At 40.5% G+C, this 17,214-nt stretch overlaps 1 protein-coding gene across 1 annotated transcript in view; it reads right to left on the reverse strand.

Moving 5' to 3' along the window:
- ttll12 (tubulin tyrosine ligase-like family, member 12) overlaps positions 1 to 17,214 on the reverse strand; it is a 40,597-nt gene that overhangs the window by 2,192 nt on the left and 21,191 nt on the right. Inside the window, exons 5-12 of the mRNA XM_042078565.1 lie at positions 10,954 to 11,087; positions 10,771 to 10,847; positions 10,295 to 10,411; positions 6,745 to 6,939; positions 6,012 to 6,123; positions 5,537 to 5,688; positions 5,092 to 5,173; positions 2,663 to 2,731 (exon numbers count right to left, since the gene is read on the reverse strand). Coding sequence (XP_041934499.1) covers positions 2,663 to 2,731; positions 5,092 to 5,173; positions 5,537 to 5,688; positions 6,012 to 6,123; positions 6,745 to 6,939; positions 10,295 to 10,411; positions 10,771 to 10,847; positions 10,954 to 11,087 — 938 coding nt within the window. The remainder of the gene's footprint in view (positions 1 to 2,662; positions 2,732 to 5,091; positions 5,174 to 5,536; positions 5,689 to 6,011; positions 6,124 to 6,744; positions 6,940 to 10,294; positions 10,412 to 10,770; positions 10,848 to 10,953; positions 11,088 to 17,214) is intronic.

Below are 17,214 nucleotides of genomic sequence, written 5' to 3' on the forward strand. Positions count from 1 at the left end.
TTAAGCATGTTTGAACCATTTTAAACAAGTCAAGAGCAGTGACAACATATGTGCTGGCTTTTTCGAGTGCATTAAGTGCGGCTCGCTGCTCGTCTATGACAGCAAAAAAACGGGGACTTTGACGATGAACAGACACCTGAAGCAGGCTTGCCTGCAGAAACTATGATAGTCAGCCTTCAATGTGCTCTTTTGTTATTTCCTCAAGCATACCCCTGAGGGTGAGGCAAGCCCTCACAGAGTTTTGCTGCAGGGACATAAGGCCATTTTATGTTGTAAGTGCTTAGGCCTACGTTTCTTCATTCGGATTCATTTGCGATCCATTCCATTTTGAATAAACAAACAAAGCAGTTTACATGCTTCGTCCTTGTTGCATTATTCATTAAGATAATTCTGAACAGATTTCTGTAGTTCAAACAACTCAGAATTGTAGTTTAGAACGTCAGTTATAACGGCCCACGCATTAAAAAATTGTCGGTTTAAATCTGGCTCGGCCTCATAATTACAGTTAATGTGTTGGGCAGGGCCGGGCTCGGACACAACGTGCAAGGGCTGGTCGGGCTTGATTTTTGGGCCCAGGGTTTAAGCACAAGTGACAAAACGAATCTTAACAAGACCCAAATACACCTCTGACAAATGTTACTATAATCAAGGCCTCTGCTTAGTGAGTCACCGAGTCAAGTCAAGCCACTTTATTTATATAATGCATTTTTAAAACAGGAAGATACTAACGCAAACGTGAGTAGAAGGATCTAAAAAGGAATGACACAAATAGAAAAATAAAAGGAATACATGCAAAATAAGCAAACAGGTAAGTATAAAACTAACAAGATTGAGAAAGGTATAAACTTGACAAAGAACAGGCTGCCTCAGATTGGGCTTAAAGCCAGAAAATAAAATTAGAGATAAGAGACAAGAGAGAACTGAGGTGAAGATAGAGGGGAGAATCAAAGGACACTGGAGCTGGGTATAGTATGCTAAATCATCTTCAAATGAACTGCGAACATGACCCCAGTCCCTATAGCTTCATTGTGTAATGAAGTAACATGACAGCAGTCAAGAGGCTTGGTAAAGATCACAGGATGTAAAACCCCCAAAACAAACCAGTTTGACTACAGACAGCAGACTTCCTTTCAGCGGAGAGATGCAGAAACAAGGGGAAACAAGGGGGAAGTATATTTAACACTAGTACTGCCAAGAATTTCAAAAGTACTAGAACTGCCAAGGCAGTCATTTTGACCGTTGGAATTTGTGGTGGATTTCTATGACTTAAAGCAGTGTTTTTCAACCTTTTTTGTGCCACGACACACTTTTGATACTTAAAATGTCCCACGGCACACTAACATCCTGTGTGAAGAAAAAATAAACATGTCATAGCCTAAAATTTCAAATAATACACAGATATGGCCTTATTATGGCTTCTATTCAAGACCTGCTCAATAAAACAAGCGCCCTCTGTTTCATTTGTAGGTGACTATATCTAATTTAATTGTTGTTATGAACTGGATATGTGATGATTCTGTGAATACTGGATATGGGGCCCCCGTTGTACAATGCCTGCATACCACAAATAGTGCAATCATACAATCAATGAGAGCATGTGGTTATAAATTCTTTGATGCAACAGTTGCTTTTCTGGACCAGTGAGTGACATCTGGGTAATTTTCTGTGGCACACCTGATGATCTCTCACAGCACACTAGTGTGCCCCGGCACAGTGGTTAAAAAAAAAAAACACTGACTTAAAGGATGCATGTATGGGTTTTATAAACTTGGATATTACTGCAATTATTGTGAGACTTCAAGGCCTGTACACATCTTAAACAGACCAGACCAGCAGTCAAGGAGTGGGGTGAAGGAGGTCACAGTGACACTAGGCCTCTCATTAGATGGTCAAGAGCGAGAGGATGATGTAATGGTGATGATAACAGCAAGGCCAAGTAACAGGTGGCAAGATAAGAAGCCCTGTTTACACCCAACTGGATAGAACCAGAAAGACCCCAGAATCAGACAGTTTTGCATATAATTTTATGCATGATGAGACAATGGGTTCCACCAATATTCGTAACCCTGGTGCATGCTGATTGGCCAACAGGTGTATTTCGAGAGTGGCGAGAGGAGAGGGCCCAACTCTAAGGTTAAGGAGTATAAAAGATAGGCAGCAGCCACCTTGTAGTCAGATCTCATCGGGGGGCGCCAGCTGATGACATCTCACCTCACCCTATTGCTTGACACCTGGTCTTGACATTGTTTAGGCTGGACTATCACTGCAATACGGTGAATAAAGAATCAACAGTCTTCAGAGATCTCCTGTCTCCATTGTCTCCTTCGGACGCCTTGTCCCAGAGTGCTAATTAGTAAATAGTTAAGTGGCTAATTGCGAACTGGATTAGGAAGTGGACCAGTTTTTCCATGACAGATCCAAACTCAAAATTTCACCAGCAGAACAAAACCATAGAAAAAAAAATAACAGTCAAAATGACCCGTCATGGCCTTTCTAGTGATAAGAGGTAAGGACTCAGTAGACCTTGGGAGAGGTATGTGCACTATACTTACACACGACAAGCACAGGAATGCCTTGGATGTTTTCCTTTCTCTTATCAAAGAGTTATAGGAGAAACAAACCAAAGATGCGTTGAAATGTGTTAAACATTTGTGTTCCGTACCTCAACTTGTTTCCAGGGATATTGTGGGTGCTGCTTTTCAAACATGGGAATGAACTCATCATAATGAACCTATAAAGGATAAGTAAAGGGAGATGGGTATTAAAACATGAACCTTGTAACTTCAGTCTATTTCAGATTACACATGGATAACTGTTACAATTAACCATGAGTCGATCAAGGAATTATAATGCAGATAACAGAATTTATTTGAAGTATCTGGGCATTTGCAATACCGCAATACACACTTTTCCTTGCTATCAGTAATATCAGTGTCAATTTCTTATCATTGTGGCCTCTCTGTGTCAAGTTTGGATGTATCTCATTGGTAAATAACACCATACAGGCAGCCAGACTGACGCCATGGAAGGCCATGCATATGTGTAATGAGTCATTCTGTGTCAAATCAGATAAGGTTGTTGCTGCACCATTTCAGATTTCGTTCAAACTTTGTCTCATCAATGGGTCCTAAAATCAAGACCTGTGAAATATTTCTGTGCAAATCTTGTCTTCATATCTTTTTCAGACATTGAAATTCTTTCATTTTTACAGTTTAAAAAACACATGCCATTTTAGGGAATTAATATCTTCTTGACATTTTTTTCCCTAGCCTCCTCAAATTGTCTAAGGTGGAAGACCAATGTGGTAAATTTCCAGCATAAGAAACGGCCTAAGTACCACTCTGCAGTAACAAGGACAGAATGGCCTGTTCCCTTGAAGGGTTCATGCACCCACCTGCACGTGGGATTTGCTCGCCAAGTTACCCCTCTGCTCAAATGCACCTCAAACATTGTTCAAAACAAGAATCCTTCATACTTTTTTATGTCATCAAGAGTGACACCCAGATATAGGGAAAACAGTGATAAAGATCTCGAGAAGAAAAGGACCCAAAGTGAGGATGCCCTCAGGGGCCTATTCAATAGTGAATTGTGATTGAGAAGATTGACTAGGAGCCATACATCACTGCATGAGGGTACATCATGTCAGAAAACCATACATTAAAACGACAAATGAGAACACAATACTTAAAAGCTCGAAACACGAGAATACCTTATGACGGGAACCATGCATCATTTTTTATTATCACCCGGAGAGAAGAAATACTCTTTTCTGATTGGCTGGCGGGGTGGCTTTTAATTCTGAATAACGGGACACCTATGAAGTAGATCTGGTAAAAAAAGTTTAATCGCCGTTCAATATCAATGCTTATGAATGGTAACTATAACAATGATAGTAGGGCGACGGATGAGCCTGGAAGCAGGCTTCGCAACAATGGAATCAACTGTAAACAAGCTAACTGTCCATGCTTTGGACAGTTGATTGATGGCAGGTATGTCTCAATAAAAGAGTTTTGAGACACTCAACATCACTTTTTTGCATGTATTTTCTGAAACTAGGGACTTCTATAAAACCAATGGGACTGTGGTACAAACTTTTAATGTCTGAATCTTACTGAGATTGTCTGATGTTTGTCTTCTATTCTACAAAGTTTGGTTAGGCTAGGAATAATACTTTTTAAGATATCAATGTCCAAAAAGGGCCTCCAAGATAAGGCCTTTTAGAGAGTGTAAATATCAAGGGCAAAAAGACTATGAAAACAATAGAATTGAACAAAAATATGAACAAAAATATTAGTTATGGTTATAGTTATAGAACCTTAACATTGTGTAGACAAACTTTTAGGGATATCGGAGTCGGTGCTGCAACCATTTTCTTGGCTTTTGTCTGATTTGACACGGAATGACTCTAAACAGCAAGATGTAGATTTGCTAATTTACAGGTGAGGGTGCCAAAGCCAGCTAGGAGACGTGGCCTCTCTGAGACCTACATATCAATAGGCTATCTGTGTATTCTGCTCTCTTTGGCCTGTCCCTGGCAGGGTTGGCTCTAGGCATAGGAGACATACGTGGTTGCCTAAGGCACAAAATGACAGAGGGACACCACAGGTATCTATCTATCACATTATGCTGAGCATCCCCTCATCAACACATGATGTTGACCATGCCCTGACTATCACAGTGTCTATTTGGTGCAATTAATATTCATCCATCACATTATGCTGACCATTCCCTCATCAACACATGATGTTGACCATGCCCTGACAATCGCGGCGTCTATTTGGTGCAATTTATTCTACATCATGAATGCAGTATGACCCTATGCTGATTCAGAGCTGTAAGGATGTCCTTTTCCATCCCCACTTCCACCCGTGTTAATGTACATGAAACACAACTCCAATTCAAATGGCATCTTAACAGCCATTACTGATATTGTACTTAAAATCTACGACATAATTGTTTCATTTAGGAAATTTGTGAAGACACTGAATTATTCATAAATATTATTTATTGGGAAATTGATGGGACCCAAACTATGACTGGAAATCATATCTGTGAATTCCACAGGTCCTTAAAGATAATAAGGCCTCTTACCTGTTTTAGCACAACTCCCTCAGCATAGTTCATTACTGTGAAGTGCTTCTGATAGTCATCAAAGGTGTCGAGGGAGAATGGTCTTAAGACAGAAGGAGGGTGGGGGAGGGAAAGAGAGAGGAGAAAGAACAGATAGGAACAGTTGCGGGGGAGGTGGAGGAAGAGATGGGGAGGGGTGGGGGAGGGATAGACAGAACCAGGCAGGAGAAAGTCGGAGAAAGAAAGAGGGTTGAGTAAAATAAGAGAGAAACAAGAGAGTTGCAACAATCTGCGTACCATGTACTTTCCATAGAAGTTTATATATATATTAAATACATTTTAAATATCTTTTCCCCCTGCATAAACAAATTGTAGACCTAACATCTCTATAATAATGAAATAGAAAAAAATAACATCCCTTTAACAAATGAATTTGTTAAATAGGAATAGAGATTATAAACATTACTTGTTGGCAAAGCGGAGCCAGAAGACATTGTAGGCATATAGACGGAGGGGGTTGACCGAGCGCAGCAGCACCATGTAGCGAATGTCCATCTTGACCAAACCTATATCCTCTCTGTCAAACAAGACGGGATCCTCCAAATATTTACAAACCACCTGATAAAAAAAGGGTTGGAGGAGTGAGAGAAATAAAGATGATAAGCTCTTCTGACAAACTCAATCGACAATCGTGACCATGGTGGACAATAATGGCTGAATACTCTGTTTCTGTATTAATACCAAGTGAATCTGTGATCTATACAATATGTCTACCTACAGTGGTAACAACATCTGTACAGATGACCACCATGGTAGGGCTGTTAAATGTTTTTTTTTTTTGCAAGTTTCTTACGTCACTAAAGGCGGCACAGGAAGAAAGGGCACAAACACTTACTGTCGAGTCTAATACTGGCTTAAGCGACGATGACAACAAGGCCTACCTTAGGGGTGCTCTCTCTCTGTCTGATGATGTAGTTGAGGTTGTTGGTTATGTGTGTGTCAAGTCCACGGGCCAGATTCCAGGGCTTGCAAATCCAATGGTTATCCTCTCCTCTACACAAGAAGATGAATCATGTTTGTGTTATTTTCAAAGTACATTTTAAAATGTGGGAAATAAAAATAAGCAAAAAGTAGTTTGGCTACTTCATTGTTACACATTATAGGTGATTCATAGTTATCTATTGTAGGTTTTGTGTTGGTCTTACAGGTATCGGGAAATTATGACGCCCAAACAAAGTGCCAGGCGACATGTGACATGTGAGTTGTCCCGTCTCCGACATATCCCACCTCTTCAGTGGCAAAAAACGCTGACATGTGAATACATTGTGCCAATCATGTGGTGTGTTGTGAATACATCATGCCAATCATGTTTTGTGATCTCACCGCTGGAGCAAGGTTGGTGTCGTGAAGCCTTGGGCATGCGCATTTCTGCCCAATAAGTGCCCAATATGGGCTGAGGGCGTTACAATATGGCCGCTGAGTGGAGGGACTTGCCTAAAAGGTTTTTGCCACTACTACTGAACTTGTAGTAGAAAAATATTTACAAGAGAATGTACATAACCATGACTTTTTAATATACAGTGAAGAGTGGATGAAAATCTCTCTCACTCTATATCTCTCTCCCTCTGTGTGTGTGTGTGTGTGTGTGTGTTTGTGTGTGTTTACACAGCCCACCTGTTCTTTCTCTGCTGGTAGTGCTTGACAAACTGAGGCAATTCTGTCTGAAGGTTAAAGGTCTTCGGGATCCATTGGGCGCCCTCATCCCCCTGTGCACGACGTGACACAGATGCCAGGCAGTCCTTCGTAGTGACCACCACTTCACATGGGAACTGGTTTAAAAGGACATGAGGCCTCTCTTCACTCAGCTTGCTATGGTTACATAAAGATAAACAGAGGTTCAGTTAAAGTCAATTTTCAATTCAATGCATTTATCATCATCCACAATTGGAGTTCAGAGAAATGTGCTTTTTAATGCTTTATGTTTTAATAACAAAATAAAACAACAACAAAAAACACACTTTGCATACCAATTCTTGTGGGAGAAAAGGAAAATAGTGACTCTTGAAAAATGTTGAACTGATGTTGTAAAATAATAGTGGACACTGAAAGGTGAGTGAGACATTGGAAGTAGTGTATGGTACTGTGTCTCAGTGACACTAAGTAACTATATCAGGAAAAAATAGTCATTAATAAACTGTTACTTTATCTAAAAATGAGGAAAAATGTAACTGCTGGTTACTTTATATTAGATTGTTTGTGTTTTGCATCAATGTATCATTGTTCAATCAATTATTCACTTGTCAGTGCACTGATTATATTGGCTAATGAAATTGGAAAGTTTGTAATGTCATTGTGTGCTCCTTTGAAGATCCTGTGTCACAAACAACTAGGATTTAATGCCAGGATTTGCCTATAGGATTTAAGGACATAATGTCATGCTGGCTGGAGACATCTCTGAGGTCTCAGCTATAACATGAGCGGAGTGAGATATCACCCTGTTTTTGGGCCAGGGTCATAGTGTTTTCATTTATGGTCATGCCTAGTTTGTGCAATGGTTGGTAACTGCCACGTTGACAGATTTACATTCTCATGGTTTTAGTATAACTATTCTGTCAGGACGCTCAATAGCCCGCTTCTAATAACAAGACTGTTAAACTCTGCGATTTACCTGTTCCGAGACTTAGCCTAGGTTTTGGTATTCATTGTTATATCATCTACAATAAATTCATCTAATCACTGACCCTGATCCAACCGTCAAGCTTTATTAAGAACATCTTCAATACAGACATTAGTACATTTTCCTGGGGAAACCAGAGAATCCAACTATTGAAGAAATTGTAAAATACAAATGTATCTGTTTGCGTATGTTGACAAATAAGAAAAGTTATTGCACTGCTTTACGACATATAAGTGTTTCACATGCACTGCTTTAAAACATATAAGTGTTCTGCATGAATCTTATGTTCTGTTTATAATTCCGCTTTTAAGTCACCAGACAAGCTGAGTCACACAACTTGCAGTTGTGCAAATCAACCGCAGAGGAATGGAAAGAAATTCATGTCAGCGGTCTTGAAATGTGCTGTCTGACCTAAAGGTCTCATGTCTCAAAATGTACTGTTTGACCCAAAGGTCAAAATATGTAAACACAATGATGTCTTAGGCCATTCAAGAGAAATTAAATTAAACTGGACAAAGGTTAGACTATGTAGCATTCAGTATTTTTGCTCCCTCACTCTCCACCTCAAACTGGTGTGTGGTGAGTGTTCTGGCGCATAATGGCTGCCGTGCATCACCCAGGTGGGAGCTACACATTGGGGGTGGTAAAAACGCTATATAAATGTAACGTGTTGTTGTTAGGCCATTCAAGAGAAATGAAATGAAACTGGACAAAGGTTAGACTATGTAGCATTCGGTATTTTAGTTTTTTGTTTTAATTTTGGTAATGCATGAGCTAAGAATTGAGCTGTGAGCAAGATAAAAGCACAGCTTTGATCCCTGACTGACTTTCAAATGGACTGAGACCTGTGTATGCATGTGTGAGACAGTGAGGTGTGGCAGGCCCATTAGTCGTTGTGGTATTTCACACCATAAATGGTCCAAAAGCCAGGGGGGTGAAATAACAATAAACCCCTAATAGTCAGTAGTTTGTACCATTTGGATCAGCAAAAGATGATACCTCATAGTGTGTCTAAAACCAAAGCGACAATTTGCTTTTGTACCCCAAGTGTTTACGTAGAAGCCGGCATATTGAGGAGCCAGGAGGCAGGACCAAATAGCAAAATGAAGCGTGATGTGCAACATTGGGCAGGACACATTTGGGAACAAACTATGCATGATTTTCAGAACAGGGGATTTTGCCATCACTAATTTTACCCCCATAACTTTTGACAACTGAAAATAAAATAAAATACAATGAACAGAAAGCCTCTTCAATGTGCTTAATAGCCATGTAGGCTATAGCCTATTAATCCCATTAATGTATGAAAATAAAGTTGTGCGTCACGTTATTGAAGGAGAGTAATGTTGCTTCCCTGAAGATGAATCAGATGTAGCCTACAGTTAAGTTATGTTGGCCATTCATCTACAAATGCTTTTCTTATGGATGCCAGAAACTGCATATTACACTATGACAGTTTGTAAGGGTAAAGCCTGCTGTCTGAAGTTTTGGGCAAGGTCCATTAGCTATAGGCTACAACAAAGTGTTTCTGGAGAGAACATTGAATTTAGTCAGACCTGTGTGATATTATAATATGGCCATCTCTAACTAGCTCATACCGAGAAGAATTGTCGTGGGCTTTATTGAAATATATCCTTTAGTTTATATATCTTTTATGTAGTATCTTTATTCTGTGTAATATCATTGTTTTGTGAAACTGAAGTCTGTAGTATGTTCAGTGTGGGAAAGGAAGACTGGTTTAAGTGAAAGAAGCAGGCCTGGCAGAAAAATGGCATAGATAAGGTTTGGTGCCATGAAATGTAAGCAAAACCTAAATAATGGCAAAACCTAAAGAATGTATGAATAACAGGATGAGAGGGCAAAGGTGAAGTACCATACGTTACTTGGTCAGTTATCTGTAAACATAGAGTGTCTTGTCTGGGATGACTTGAAGGGGTATAAAGGCTGGACAACAGCCAGAGGATGTGAGCTCACTTTGCTTACTTTGCTTTCACTTACTTGCTTGCTTCACTAATGCTCCGGAGTGCATTAAAGCCATCATCTGCAGTATACATCCACAGTGTGCGGACTTCGTTTGATGTTGTATTATTTAATTTGGATTTGACACCACAGAATGCATGACTGAAATAACAGTGGACTATGGGTAACTGTGGATAACTTCTAGACCATTAAGGTTAAAAGTTCATTGTCCTTACGTTTAGCTGTGTTTGCTTGTTTGGCTGCATAGCATGCTATTTTTTTTTTTAAACAGTGAAATTAAGCTATGTTCGCAAATGTCCAGCTTCTAAATGTTATGTGGCTAACAGTAGTTATAATGTGATAATGTAAAAGCTTGCTAGGACAGACGCTCAATGACGTTCATGCTTTGTTGTATCACCTGCAACCCTCCTGTTCCAAGCCCGAAGCCCTAACTAGTAGGCCACGACTGCCCCCAACCTAACCAGTAGGCCACAATTTGCACAACACTGTCATTTCTGTAGATGAAGTCAGGTGTGTTTTCCAATGAAACAAAAAGAGACAAAAAGACCATATGATACCGATACATACCGATAGTCTCTGATATGATTGTACATCCAGAGAACATCAGCCTCCTCCTCAGTCTCAACCATCAGAAATCGTGGGTGTGTGAGATTATCTCTGACTTGTTTCATCTCTGTGTAGACCCTGTGACACACACACACACACACGTACAGTATAAGGTAAGTGAATTCTAAATGTCCAAATCAACCCAATGCATTTTGTACAACACAGGTAATTCCAAAGAAAAGAAAACAAATTTAGTGCACCAATGTGGTCATTTTCTAGACAAAAGGCGTACCTCTGTGCAACAGAAGCCATTGCCTAGTCACCTTGACTCACCTACACACTTGTTCATCAAGACTTGCCCATTACAACACCATGCACCCAAGCCTAACCAATCCACAAGAATGCCTAGAAAAGCACTTAACGTCCACAGACCCAATCCCCAATATACATATACTATATCAACATGATGAAATGACCTCAAAAGTGAGGAAACTTACTTCAATACTTTGTCTTCTGGTACACTGGAGGGCTCAATAGGTAGAGGAAGTGTTTCTTTATTACCTGCCATAATGGCCTGCAATTCAGACAGAAGACCTATTAAGACTGTTGTTTTGTGCACCAGGCCTGTTATAATATTAAATTGTAGTTGTTTGTCAATTTTTATTGACATATGAGCACACCTCAAAATAAAGATTTGGGGGTTCAGGGGTGCAGCTGCCAACACCCTCCAGGTCTGATGGTACCCATGGCAACAACCGGCATTCACGGATCAAGTTATTAGTCTCTCCATAGGCATAGTCACGTGTTACTTCATCTGACACAGAGGAGACATAAATGAAAAGATACATTAGTTCAATGGATTAATGGATGCAATTGTTAGGCAGTGGCAGTGCAGGAACCATTGAGTGGTGTATGGGTTAAAACCAGTGGGTCTCAAAGTGGGGTCCGCCAAATAATTTGCTTGTGAACATTTACATTTGTTCATTTAGCAGATGTTTTGATCCAAAGCGACTTCCATATGTCGATAATATTACAAGGGCCATTGTCCCCAGAGCAACTTGGGATTAAGTGCCTTGCTCTAGGGCACACCGATGGAAGCCGGGACTTGTCAGGCTATTGCATACTACTTAGCCACTATGCTACCAACGGCACCAAATGTAAGGTTAAGGGCATCTAACATATGTAAGTACTGTAAGGTTAATAACCTCTTTCATTCTGGTTAAGTAATCACTTCTAGATGATAGACACTTCTTATTAACCATGTCTAATGTAATATCTTGTTAGTGATCTAAAATAATTACCAAAACACACCTGCCAGACACAGGATAGTGAATCTGGCCACCTGGGGGTCCTCTACAATTTTTTTAACTAAAACATTTTAAGAGGGTTGAGAATGAATAAAGCCTTGCCAAATTAATGAAAATGAAGAAAATGGCCATCTGCATTTAGCTTCAAATAGGCTACTTAAATGCAATATGTACATACATATTTGACTAGTTTGCAGGAACACACAAAAGGCATGTGAATGGCTGATTATAATTTAGGCTGCCATTCAACAAAATGCAATCCCCAATGCCAGACACACATTTGATAAGTTGTAGTTAGCAGTTGTAGTTGTGCATCTTACAAAAGGCATCTGCCATTGCCACAATGTGTGGCTATGCATCTGCTAACTACAGCCCATCAATTGTGTGCCTGGCATGGAGGTTCATATAGGCCATTTGCATTTCGTTGAATGGCAGCCTAAATGACAATCAGCCATTCAGATGTCTTTTGTGTGCTCCTGCAAACTAGTCAAATATGAATGTCAGCTTCAAGTATTCATACTTACATGACTACTTCAAGTATTACACACAATTGCGTGTGACTTTTTTTAGCCTAAATGTCCGCTTAGTGTGCATTCAGGCTTGTTTACGTGCACATTGTGAAACAGATTACATAAAAGAGTTTCACAACTGCACGTGTACATATGGGGGAAAAAAACGTTATTTACAACAGTTAGCAGAATAATATACCTATGGGGTGACCAAACATCCATGCCTTCCAGTCCCCATTTTTACAGAAAAACACTACATTTGCCCTCATTTTTCTAATAATGAAGCATCAACATTTTCAATTATCTTGATAGTGAAACTAGAAATCTCCCCGGTTTTTCAGGATCACGCCTGCGGCATGATGGTCATCATGATGGCCTCTCTGACACGCTGTGCGCTACCTGCCTGCGGTGCATGCAGGACCTCTGGGTCTGATCTTACCCCATGCTAACTGAAAACCATGCCAATCTTTAGGTAAGTGTATGTGATGATATGGGGCTATTTTAATTCCAAAGACCAAGGGAACTTTATCAGGATGCATGGTATCCTGGATCCATGATAAAAATGGTGTTTAAAAATAAAAATCTGCCTGCCTCTATGAGAATTGAACATATAATGCATCCTGTATTTTAATGAAGGTCATTTATTTATTTACGATACATTATTCATTCACAAAGAAAATTGGTGTCCTTAACCCTTAGAACCCTAAGCTGTTTTTAGGGCATTTTTACTACCTTTATTCATAAGGATTTATTCTTTATTAGTCATTGTAAGTGCCACAGACACATATTATATATATACATATTATGTATTGTCTAGGCTATCCAGATCTGCCATCATTTCATGTATTAGTACTAGCATTTCATATTATAAAAAATTGTATATTTTGACCTGTATCTCACCACAGCAAGCTCATAGCTCTACATGCATTTCATGTGTGTGTAGGGCAGACTGTCCTGAAACGGGCAATATAATTGCCATGTTGGAGGGATACTCTGGGGCTGAGCAATTTACAGAAATATGTGGTGTGTGATTTACGGAAATAAATGCCATTTTTTATTTAGCGATGAAAAATTACCATTCTGCGCTCCATATCTGTGACACGAACTGATCTGACCTGACTTGACCCAAGTTTGCCTGTTAGCATGTGTGACTATGGTGTATGCACTCATGATGATTCTCAACTTTTTACTGCATTGCCATGAACAAAGTAAAGGCAAAAAAGGTGTTTCTTTGTTGAACAAATTGGGATGCAATGTGAGCCTTGAATTGGATGCCATGCAGGAATTTGCTAGGATCTCAAAACCGGATTATGAACATGTTTTGCCATAGAGAAACACACGATAGCGTTGGATTATAAACATGCTTTGCCACAGAAACAGGCAAAATCGTGGGGTAAGTCCAGCTATATGAAGTTATTATTTTGCTGTCACTTCGTCTGTTTTATAACCCAGAAGGGTGTATTTGGTATCAAATGATAGATCTGTGTCTCCTCTTTCATCTAACATACGTGGCATATATATCCGATCACGGGTCCGCGAGTAATTACTCCGAGAGTAATGGGTGTGCAGCGTTGGTTTGTGTACATGATGTTAATATTTTGCAGTCACTTCGTCTGTTTTTATAAGCCAGAAAGATCGATATCCATGGTACCAGTGGATAGCCCTGTTTCTCCTCTTTCATCTGATATGCTTGCCATATCTATGCGATCACGGGTTCGCGAGTAATTCAAACGAGAGTAATGGGTGCGCAGGTGAACGCCGAGAAGTATGGACTTTAAATATGATGCAATTTTATTTAATTTCATGATTTTTTTTTATTTTCATACTTGATCGTACAGACAAGTGCGTAGTCTCTTTGGAAAGCCCCCACTTCTTCTCTGTCATAAAATAAAGGTTTTATCTCGCTGTGATGAACAGTCGCGGAGCAATGTAACAGAGAAGAAAGGGTGTGTTTTTTGACGCACTTTGCGTCAATCGGGTTCTAAGGGTTAAAGGTTGGATTTTTTTCTAATTTTTTTTTAAGGCATTAAGATCAATTTCCAAAAGATGATCTTTTGATTCCTAAAAGGTTCCTCTTTTTAGCATGGGGGTCTAAACGTATGCATACCACTGTAGTGCAGAGGACGTTTGAAAGCAGTTTATGTGTCTGTGAGCACAGACGGAGGGGAAGGGGTCTGGGAATGCCTGGGGTTTCACAGGGTCACTTGAAATGTATATAAGTATATATACTCTTTTGATCCAGTTAGGGAAATTTGGTCTCTGCATTTATCCCCATCCGTGAATTAGTGAAACACACTCAGCACACAGTGAAGTGAAGCACACACTAATCCCGGCGCAGTGAGCTGTCTGCAACAACAGCGGCGCTTGGGGAGCAGTGAGGGGTTAGGTGCCTTGCTCAAGCCGTGCCTACTGGTCGTGGGGTTCAAACCGGCAACCCTCTGGCACCAAAGACACATCTACAGCAGTTTCTACAACCAAATTCCAAGTACCGTCAACACGATTACTCAATTATATAGCAAACTCATTACATCTCTTTACAACATAATATTAATATGCTCATATTGGTTTCACTAACAGATCTTTGCATCGGTTAGCAACATGATCCTCACACCAGTCTAATCTAGACAACAAGGTCACAGATGTCACAGGCTTAGGCCTAGTCCACACGCACCAAACCGATCTTTTTTTCCTCCGTCTTCCCTGGAACCCTTAGGGGCAGCCGTGGCCTACTGGTTAGCGCTTCGGACTTGTAACCGGAGGGTTGCCGGTTCGAACCCTGACCAGTAGGCACGGCTGAAGCCAAGGCACCTAACCCCTCACTTCTCCCCGAGCGCCGCTGTTGATGCAGGCAGCTCACTGCGCCGGAATTAGTGTGTGCTTCACCTCACTGTGTGTACACTGTGTGCTGTGTGTGTTTCACTAATTTACGGATTGGGCTAAATGCAGAGACCAAATTTCCCTTACGGGATCAAAAGAGTATATATACTTATACTTATGTATACTTAAGAATATTTGCGTCCAAACGGATCAATCTCAACACGACTCAACACGTTACTTCATATCCCAGGCCTATTGGTGGCACTGTTTCTTTACAGAAATTGACCAAAGCTTGCGCTGTAGGCTATACAAACAGACAGAATAGGCTACGACGAAATGGCTAGTGCAAGGAAACCAGAATTGTTTGTGTGGACTTATAGTGAACTGTCAACTGTAGTCAACTGTAAAACTAATAAACTTAATTTTTACGGTTTGTGAAGGGTGCAGTCCCGTCCTTTATTTGGCTAACGCAGGTAAAAATAATCTCCTTTACTTTCTTTGGTTGTAGGATAGTCCGCGATTCACATTAGTTTTGGTTATCACCGCAAGTGCAAAGGCTAGGCGTACTAGGCTATTCGGTCGCCACATTTATACTATTGCTATAATACCTTTGTTAGTAACAGTCGATACTTTTGCTTGCATCAAATCGCGCATTCGCATTTAGTGCGCATCTATAGGCTTAACATGAGTTCTAAGCGTCTTTGTATGCTCATATCTGACTTCACTATTCATTTATGTTGTAAGACATGTAAAATAAATGAATGACACCGGCACTACGCACAAATTAATGTAAACTTACACCGCACTTCCCTAATAACTTAAGTTCTCTCCGTCACTGACAGTAGCGAGAATGCATAAAAAAACACTGGGAAAAACAGTGTTCAGTCCACCAAGTCATAAGCTATTGGCGCTGCGCAGCACCAGTTGTGATATTTATCCTACGGAGTGTAATCGTAGGTAATGTCATGTATGAAAACTAGGCCTAGTATTGTTAGGCAGTAGCCTACTATAAGTGTCAAGTCCAGGGCAACTGAGGTGTGGCGATGACATCATCGATACGCAAGTAGGATGTGCGGTTTCGCTGTCCAAACGAATTCAAAAGGGCTACGGATTCAGATTTTTCCACTCTGGGACCAGGTTTCAAAAAGGTGCGGTTTCGGGCAGTGCGTTTACAGGATTCGTTAGGACGCTCGGCCAAGACGAAGCAAAACCTCTACGTTTAACCCAAAAAGCGTCTCCGTGTGGACGGGCCCTTAATCACCTTGATTGCTCACACCTTAAAAAGCCAGGAGTGAAGTCAGAAATCTCAGAGAGCTTTATTCACGAATCCGGAGACCTACGTCGTGTTGCTAACAGACGCAGTCTGATGTTACAAACAAGGAAACACTTTTTATACCCTACTGACAGGTCAGACAAGACATGACATCTCCATTAATGGTACGCAAACTTGTTTACGACATAGTTACCAAGAGTCAACCATATCTATAAGGTTGTATCCCATAACAACCAAGGCCTATGGAATCCAGTCAAGATTGACCCCAAGGCAATAAATAAGGTCTTAGGGGCGCCAGCCCGTCGAGCTAGGCCTACCCAGCCTCCTTCGAGGACACACACACAGCATGGCACACACACACACACACACAGCATGGCTGCACAAACACCTTGAACATGGAATTCCACAGTTGTTACCTCATAAATCTCTCCTTCACTTAATAAATCTCTTTCTTCACCATTGCACAGACCACACCAAAAGGGTAAATGGTTGAATATAGCACGCACTTATATGGTGAACACATTTAAGGCCAAAATTTCTTACTACAGAGTGCAAAAAAATATTTAGGCACATGGTGACTTTTAACCATGTCAATGTTTGTCTACAAAATACACCGCAACATCGAGAAACAATAGCTGGTGCAAACCATAGAATCACGTCGCGAATGCAGCAGAAAAACTACACCTCCAATCAACTTTAGCAGTTTCGCGTTGTGACTCGCTAGTAGTCACTTCTATCAAATCCAAGAGCGCGCAGAAAAAGCTGAAAGTTTAGACTAGCCAGCCAAGATGCAAAGATTGAAGAAATTAGTTATTCTATCCACCGAATTCACTGGATAGGAGGAACAGGATGAGATTCTGAGAATGCAGTGACAGAAGGAAAGGTAACCTAACATGCCTTTTAGCCCAGTTGAGGTATTGGCTGCAATATGCAAAATATAGCTGTAGCGAACGTAGCCTCCCGTAATACTCCCATTTTATTCAAAGGTAGAACGCTACTGACAACTCCAGGCTTCCATGCATGCTTGTGTGTTTA

Source organism: Alosa sapidissima, chromosome 22 (genome assembly GCF_018492685.1).
Source record: "Alosa sapidissima isolate fAloSap1 chromosome 22, fAloSap1.pri, whole genome shotgun sequence".
NCBI lineage: Eukaryota > Metazoa > Chordata > Actinopteri > Clupeiformes > Clupeidae > Alosa > Alosa sapidissima.